The sequence below is a fragment of the Ipomoea triloba genome, chromosome 4 (assembly GCF_003576645.1).
Source record: "Ipomoea triloba cultivar NCNSP0323 chromosome 4, ASM357664v1".
Taxonomy (NCBI): domain Eukaryota; kingdom Viridiplantae; phylum Streptophyta; class Magnoliopsida; order Solanales; family Convolvulaceae; genus Ipomoea; species Ipomoea triloba.
Window position 1 is genome coordinate 22,684,995 of NC_044919.1, and position 8,940 is coordinate 22,693,934.

The 8,940-nt window shown below is 34.2% G+C and overlaps 1 protein-coding gene across 1 annotated transcript in view; it reads right to left on the reverse strand.

The window, feature by feature from the left end:
- LOC116016393 (RNA pseudouridine synthase 7) overlaps positions 1-8,401 on the reverse strand; it is a 10,889-nt gene extending 2,488 nt beyond the window's left edge. The window contains exons 1-11 of the mRNA XM_031256632.1: positions 8,267-8,401; positions 8,149-8,192; positions 7,917-7,994; positions 7,597-7,697; positions 7,316-7,403; positions 6,723-6,801; positions 6,232-6,314; positions 5,574-5,639; positions 5,393-5,449; positions 2,439-2,570; positions 608-843 (exon numbers count right to left, since the gene is read on the reverse strand). Coding sequence (XP_031112492.1) covers positions 608-843; positions 2,439-2,570; positions 5,393-5,449; positions 5,574-5,639; positions 6,232-6,314; positions 6,723-6,801; positions 7,316-7,403; positions 7,597-7,697; positions 7,917-7,994; positions 8,149-8,192; positions 8,267-8,354 — 1,052 coding nt within the window. The 5' untranslated portion in view covers positions 8,355-8,401. The remainder of the gene's footprint in view (positions 1-607; positions 844-2,438; positions 2,571-5,392; positions 5,450-5,573; positions 5,640-6,231; positions 6,315-6,722; positions 6,802-7,315; positions 7,404-7,596; positions 7,698-7,916; positions 7,995-8,148; positions 8,193-8,266) is intronic.
- Positions 8,402-8,940: the final 539 nt, after the last annotated feature.

Genomic DNA, 8,940 nt, shown 5'->3' on the forward strand with positions numbered 1-8,940 from the left:
AAAAAAAAAAAAAAAAAAAAAACCTTTTCTGGAAGCTTCCATTGACTTCCAATGCCAAAAAGGGATCAACAGAGTTGCCACACAGTATAATGTTTTTAACAGTCTTTTTACTGCCACACAGGCACATGAACTATGACAACTTGGCAACTTGCCTGGCCTTTTAGGCTGGTTTCCAGCACGTGGACTATGACAACTTGGCAACTTGCCTGGCCTTTTAGGCTGGTTTCCAGCACGTGGACTATGACAACTTGGCAACTTGCCTGGCCTTTTAGGCTGGTTTGCTCCTAATTTTTCTAAATGATCCATAAAATTGTAATCTAAAATTATAGCTGAAGTGGTCTAGGGTTTTCACCCCATCAAACTCAAAGTCTTTGTGGATTAAGCCCTTGAAAATTTCCTCCTCTCCTCCCCCTTCCCCCCAAACTTAATGTGCCTGGAAATATCAGTTTTCTGGTATTTCTTCAAATAACAGCTGTATATTCAAAATTAAAAGTTGGAATCTTGAAGAAAATGGAAGTCTCAACTATTATATATATGTACAAATCTTTCAATTATGTTACTGGCACAAATTACTACAAGTCAATCACACCTAATAAAAGATTCTTACCCTTTAGGAGCCAGATTTGGGCAATTTGTGCACATTGGATCAATACTGAAATCTTCATTGGGTCCACTATCAGATTCAGCAGCAGCACCTTCGATATCTGTGGGCTTTAGAGAATGGCCTGACTTAGCAGCAGCTCTATCTGCACTCATTCCAGTAGCAGAACGAGGAATACACTCAGAGAGATAGAGCATATCATTTGCTATTGGATGACCAGTATATTGTAGATGCACACGTATCTATGAGAATGCTAACACATCAGAAGCATCAGGTCTACAAAATTTATTGTATGGCAAAATTCAAGGTGTAAAAGTAGTATGATATTTAATTCAAAGAGTGGACACAATAAATCTCATGAAAAAAGTTGACAAAAAAGCCTCAGAAATGAAATCACTGCAAATACAATAAAAAGTAAAGAGGAAATTACAACCTTATATCTCAGATTAAGTGAACAATAACCCCCAAGAAGAATATGATGTGTACACATACACCCTTGCCAATAAACATCTATTAATTGAGCCAATAAGAAAATAGAATAGAGTAAATTTCAATTTAGATGCCAAATGTTTAAGCTAATTTTCAGTTTGGTGCTAAATAATTTAGTAATTTCAATTTGATACTGAATGTACGACATTGGTTCCAAATACATCTCAAACAAGGACATTTTTGGTATTCCATAAATATAATTCTTTCTTTTCAACTTTGTTTTCTATTTTTCCTGTTTTATTTCTATCTCCCCTCTTTTATTATCATAATTCATAGAAACCTATTAAATATCAACTTTATTAAAAAAAAAATTAATATCAAATTTATTAAACATGTACCATAATGGGAGAGGGGAAAGAGAAATAAATTTTAAATAAAAAATGATGTTGAACAGAAAGAAGTATAGTTCTAAAATACCAAAGTTGTTCTAATCTACTTGTCAATAAATTGGATGGAAAAGACATTGGAATCTAATTGAAACTAATGTCATACAATGCAAACCAAGTTTGAACTACGAAAACATATAAGACCAAATTTCAACTTAGCTATAACTTTTGGGGTGAAAAATGAAATTTTCTTTAACAGACAATGGAGGAAATATAAGTTCAAAACTTCGGCTACTCATCTGGTCAACATAATAAATTAAAATTGGGAGGGGAAGAGGAAGAAAATATTAACAATGAATTTTCATTCAACACCCATTTCTGTGACAAGTAATTTCACTCAACAATGTTAGTTTAAGACAACTAGTCAATTACGCATGGACCCCAGTGGTTTCAGCGATTAAGCAGCCCTAACATAATTTCCCCAGTTAATATAACTAATTGCAAAGTTATCTTTGCACCCATACAAAATAAAAATAAATGAAAACTAAGAAACTAAGAAAACAAGGTGGACCTTTATTTCCCACCCTTCCACAAATAATCTACTCTGAAATTCTGTACACCATCCCTTTGAAACATAAAAAATAAAGCAATAAGAGAATAAAAGTTTGGATTCACTTATCAAAAAATTCATCCAGTACCAGTGTAAGGCAGCTGTAAATTGCTCAAGTATTAAGAAATATGGTAGTAGATAGAAATGCTAAATTTAGTTACATTCCGGAATGTACTTTTAAAAAAAATATTATCATGCTTACATTATTTCAATATAAGGAAAAAAAATTAAAATGCTACCAACATTAGGTATATTCATAATTTAAATGTAATAGCAACCTCTCAAGATATTAAATCTAATTTACCAAAATCTTAGAAGTGTATTATAAATTGATCCTCACAAAGTAGAGAACATACTAAATACACTGGAATTAGTGTACCATTGTGGAGAAAGTTATAGGGTAGTACTATACCTGATGTGTTCTTCCAGTGATTGGTTGGCACAATACAATGCTATGCTGCCCATTGGTACAAATCCGTGTAAATTTGGTACAAGCAGCCTTTCCTTTTACAGGATCATTGCCATTAATATTATTGTCTCCCACCTGCCAACATCAAGTTACAAAGGATGCATTGCAACCACAGAAACTATAAATCGGATAAAAGTATAAATAAAAAATGCCTATGAGCTTCACAGAATATAGGTAACAAATGAAGTGTTAAAGAGAGTAACAGTATCTGAGCCACTAGATGGTAATAAAATGACTGAGCAGCCAAGACAGTAGCACATGATGGTAATTAGTCCTAGTCATGCTATAAGCAATGAATATTATGTCAGGAAATGCAAAGTGGGCAAGCTTAAACATTTAAAAATAAATAAAAATAAATGAAGAATAAAAATAAAAACCTTATACTTTTTTTTTAAAAAAGTGGCAGTCAACTTCCCCAGTAAGTTTTTAAAACAGCAATTTGTACAATATCAAAATTTTGGCAATTATTGATAATATATAATATGCATGTCAAGAGAACTTTCTAAAGTTTGCCAATTGCTAGTATAGGATGTAGAAACACCGAAACAGTATTGTTTTTAGCTACAAAGAGAAGGAAAATGTTTTCAAGGGACATCTTAACACCTCAAAATCTGGTTGACTTATGAAATCCACCTCTTAATGTGCAATCAGCCCATCACTACTTCAATATTCTGGTATCTTTTTCTTTTTTTTTTTTTAACAATTGGTATCTTTTATTTAGTAATATTTTCTGTAATGATTTTTCATTATTAAGTTGCTACTCATGTGATAGAAACATTTCTCCTAAAAAACACATTGGACGGTCATGTATATTGCTATCTTGGCCAACATGTGTTCTCATCAGTGACATGTTAATAGCAGCAGCCTACTTATTTGTATCTACACCATATCAAGTTCCTTTTACCCCTATTAAATTCATTTATCCCACAAACTCTTTCTTCCTCCAGTTGAGTTGTCTCCTCTTCATTTCTCTCCAATTTGGCAATTTCTATTCTCCTAGCTTTAGCACCTAATGATAACAGCCACTATAGCACAGATCATTTGTTTAGAAACCTCATCACTGGAACAAAAACAGTATTTTACTAGTATATACTGTACAAGAAATAATATTTTAAAATGGGAAAAAGGAAAGAGAATTTTCAGAAATCAAATTACGGAAAATATTTACAAAACAAGTACACCATAGAATTCTCAAACCACCATTACTATAGCACAAGGTTAGCTTTGAGTAGCAGATTGCCAATGTACATATTTATCTACACCTTAGTTCTCAACATAATATCTGCACTTCCAATGCATTGCAAGTAGCACTGGAAACCCACGAGGGAAAGAAATGCATTGGCATATGAAGATTACTATCCATGTCTCCATAGCATTTCAACCTTATTTGATCATGCATTGAACCTGACACCTCCTATATTTAGTCTTGTTGAATATAATCCTAATCCTAGGGTAGTGTAAGAACTAGTGAATAGTGATGGTTCAGAAGACCTACATCTTTATGCAATGTATATAAATAGGGCATTGTACATATCTTTTCTACATACGAATATACACAAACCCTTTCTCCCAACAATCTTTTTTTTTCGTAATTGGCCTTTTGCCCTTTTAGGTCTTTCTTAGGTTAGCCGTTAGCTGCTTTATACTTTATGAACTTAATAGTCACTTTCTTTAAAGGAAATAAGACGACAAATAGGAGAAGCAAGGTTTCATGTCCAAATCTCTAATTAAGATTTATTTAATCATGGTGATGGAGCTCAGTTTTCCAACTACAGGTTTAGTTGGTAAACTAGCTCAAAATATGAGGATAGAACAGTAAATAGCGTATAATTTGTTAGAATATACTAAAGCTATTTAGAGAATTAATATTATTGATAGACGTGTTATCGATTGGTCATGTCTCACAAAGCTATGGGACAAGATCCTTATTTATAGGAATAGATCCATTCAACACTAGGCCCATTCAGACAAGGTAAAGGGTATTAGGGTTTCCTTTTAGGGCAAGGATTCAACTCCTACTAGGCTACTACCTCTACTCTTCCTATCTTAGACATGTTAGGAATACTCCTTAGAATTCTCATGCATTTTGGGCTTGGCTTTACTCTCTGGGTTTTATCAGCCTATCTTCATTTGTCCTGGCCCACTTTTCTTATTTAATTTGGGCCCAATATCCTTGGCTCCATCACATGGTTTTGGCAATAGAATATTATTTTAGTAAAATGTTATTTTACTTTCTAGACTCAATGTCAGATTTTTGTTTCTGTTGCTCTCATTGTTCAATGTTAAGCCACCTAGTCACCTACAAAAGACTTGAGCAACTCCACTTCATTACATCAATAAGAACAAAGGCTAAGAGCTCTCAATGAAAATATTTCAAAGTAAAACAAATGATTCCCAAGTTGTTACTTTGTAGCTTCCTAAGAAATGATTGCAAAGTAGCATCCAAGTGCAAAGCACCACCACACCTTTCAAATATCAATTCAATCTGCTTTTCAAGTTCCATCCACAGCAAGGAATCAGAACATAAGAAACTATCTCAGAAAGCATTAGATAGAAAAGCAACAGAAGTTTAAATTTCACATAAAGGTCTCACATCCCCATCTGTTATACCCCATCATGTGTTGACAAAAGATGGCTTACATCCAAATCCTAATTAATCTTCTCTTCATAGCCCTTCTTTTGCCTAGCATCAAACTAGTGTAGTTAAATACTTCTCACTGATGATAAATATCAGATATGTCGTTCATAAGCTAGGATCTTAAGTTAACCATTACACAATGGCAATAACTAAAATAAACATTAACATATCACAGAGCCTATGAACAACACCAACCATATATTATTGGTCAAAGAGGCATAATCCAAGTCAACAGACATTATTAATGTGAGAAATCTACCTCCACAGTGCTTCTCCCTTCTCGAGCATTGTAATTGACATTTGCATTTACGACTTGCTAGGAAAGGAAAATTGCAAACCATGTCCATCAGATTAAGTGAGAGAAAAGAGGAAAATCTTCTCTTTAAAGATCATAAATGAAGGCCAAAAATTAAATCATTGAGCTGTTGGCAATAAAATACCTCATCTTCAGGAAAAACTCCAAGCACCCTTGCAATATACTGCTTCTGCACCCTTCCTGATTCAATCTGAAACAAACAAAACCACTTCTACAATAACAACAACAACAATAATGATGATGATTATGCAGTCCTTGAACATTAAAAGCATGAAAGCGATTAAATAAAATGCTTATTTGGTGTGAAGAAAGATACTTGTATTTGATGCATTCAAATGGTTGGTACAACTAAAGAACCTAAACTGTAAGGATATGACTATTCATATAAGACATGACTCTTGTATTCTAACATTTGGGAATAGATAAAATAAAGTTTACAATCCCTAAAATGAATCAAGTAGAGATATAATTTCTTTATTCTCTTATAAACCAAAAGTTTTCTACAGCATAGTACAAAACCAGACACAGGTTATTTTCAACCAACAATATGTGCGACTTAGTAAGAACCTCACTAGCTATGACATTGCTCAAGCACAAAGATTAAAAGTCATAAAGGAAAGAAAGAACGTTCACATGTTGATAGCCTTTTCATCCTAGAAAAGCTGCCACAAGTATCTATAGTGTCTACCAACCTGATTTATCAATGGTATCTCTGGGGCAGTCACCAATCAATATAATCTCAACAAAGCATGTTACAGAATGACATAACTGCAAGAAAATACCTGTTGTCTAAAAATGTCAGCTCTAGAAGAACTCCTGGCTAAGATAAGGAGCCCTGAGACCAAGCGGTCAAGACGATGAATAGCTAAACATTAATGTTAAGAAAACATAAAACATAGTAAATTATAGTATTACTTAATTAGACATTTTGGCACACTTTATATTGTCCAAAGTAAGGAATACTAGATTGTAGTTAGTTAAAAAGATAAAATTTTAAAACCATCCAAAATCATAAATACAAAAGAATAAATTTTTAGTCAATTGCAAATTGCAATTAACTTTTCCTTTTTTACTTTGGCAAACATATACCTTCTTGCAAATGTTGATAGACCTTAAGTTTAAAAGGCATAATTTTGGAATACATGCAACAGCGAATCAAAAAATAGCAATACCAGATAGCTCTTAGCCCTTAATAAAATGCATATATTCATAGAGGGATATTAAAATTTTTTGGTTGGAAAACAGTAGGAAGAAACAATATTCCATTGGATACGAAATAGTGGTGCCAAACCATGTTCTGCCTGAAGGATGCCAAGAACTGTGTTCTTACGATATTGCCCACATGGATGCACCTGTGTACATTGAAAAGTAAAGAAAATGGTACATAAGGTCCTGGACAAATCGAATTAAAAAGCAATAAGATGGAAAATTGGATTGAGAAGGAATCTTAGGCTCTTAGCTATGTAAACTTGAAAAAGATATTTGACTCTGGTATAAAATTAACCATTTTGGGACCCAGCTACTAGGACTCAACTCAAAAATAGACCAAAAATGGGTTACCCAGCAACTAAGTGTAGGACAAACAGAGAAACTGACAAAGATTCAGAAGGAATGTGTGTGTGTGTGTAGGAATTTTCTCACACGCCTTTTACTGCAATGCCTCTTTACCCACGCATATATGTGCAGACAGATGGAATATATATATATATATTCTAAACATATGCGGTAATTAGAAAATAATAATAATCCCAACCAAGCAGTTTCAAACACATTAGCAAAGATTCAAAAAATCATCCAGAAAGCATACATATTATTTTAGCAGAACTGTTGCAACCCAAAAACTAGAGTCATCAGCTGTGAACTTACAGGAAGTGATGCAGGCTTACAAACAGTCAGCACCTCTGGTTCTTTACACAGTACCTCAACATCCCATGCCATGACTGGTGGTTCATGCCTACATCCTTTAGTTACTTAATGACTTACACTTGCAGTAGAACAACAGAATTCGTAAAAGAGGAATTTGAAGTAGAAATCCATATGATATGAACTCCAAAATGGGGAACAAAACATATCTAGTTGACTGGGTGACAAGCCCATCAAGCAAAACGAAGTTTTGCTAGTGGGCTCAACACTTGAGCAGCACAAACCTGTGTAAGAAATGGCTTATCTTCTGTGACGATTGGACTACATATGAAATAGGAACTCTCTGCCCATCAACTTGTATCCGTCCAGCTTTAACAGCAGATACCTACAAAATTATATTACCTTCAGCATCATATGTTTCACTCAGCAAAATGAACTCAATATTTTGAAGGTAAAATGAATTTCACTGAAATAACCTACAAGCACATAAATTCATTTCCAAACAGGGAATCTGGTATAGAAGTTAATGATCCAAATGATTTGGTATCAAGAGAATAGAATCAAACAGAAAGTTGAAGAAAAATGTAGCACAAGAACAGCCTACATAGTAATCGCGAGGCCGGCCTTTAAATTCTTCGGAAAAAAGATCCACAATCGTCTTCCCTGCCCACCGGTTCTTCACCTGCACACAAATATTCAGTTACAGACATGGGTATATCTAGGGTTTTAGAGAGTAATCCTTTGCTAGCGCTATCAGTCGGAACATATAGCGTACATGCATACATATAGATATAAAATTTGTACATAAACATATGAGACAGAGAGAGCGAGCATACATGGGAGATGAACTCAAAGTAGTATGGCTTGACATAGCGAATGCCTGAAAAAATGAAACACAAATAATAAAGGGATAAATCAATAAAGCAGGCAGTGAGATATGAAGAAGGAAATTACGGTCGCGAAAAATGTAGTCATGTCGTTCCGGTGGGTTGGCCGGAGTTTGCCACACTATTGTCTCCATATCCTCTATCTTCCGCTTCATTATTTCTCTTCCAACCTCCGCAAACAGCGTAAAGCTTTCAACTTCTGTCAGTTTGTGTCTTGTCTAACGTCCTAGTTCACGGGTTCTCGGGTGACCCGGTAACGGAGCCCAAACCAACTTAATTTGATCTTGTAACCCAATTTAAAAAACAAAACAAAACAATTTTTAAAAATATAGGATATAAACCCGTCGTTATACGGTGGACCATGGTCACAAAACGACGTTGTTTCAGTAAGTGGGAAAAACGGCGGCCGTTAGTTGTAACGGAACTCTGTAACTAATATTACAGTTCATCTCAAAAGATATTGCCTCACATTTGCTTTATATTATCGAATGAAACTGCAGTTATATCGAAAAAGAATTGCAGTTGTGTTGAACACTTGAACTGATACTGCAATTGTGTTGAACTAATACTGAATAACAGTTTCACATTATTGGGTATTGCAGTTATATCGAAAAGAAACTGCAGTTGTGTTGAAAGAGAACTGCAGTTGCGTTGAACTGATACTGAATAACAGTTTCACATTTTTGGGTGTATATTGTTCAATGAAACTGTACTTATATCGAAATGATATTGTAGTTGTGT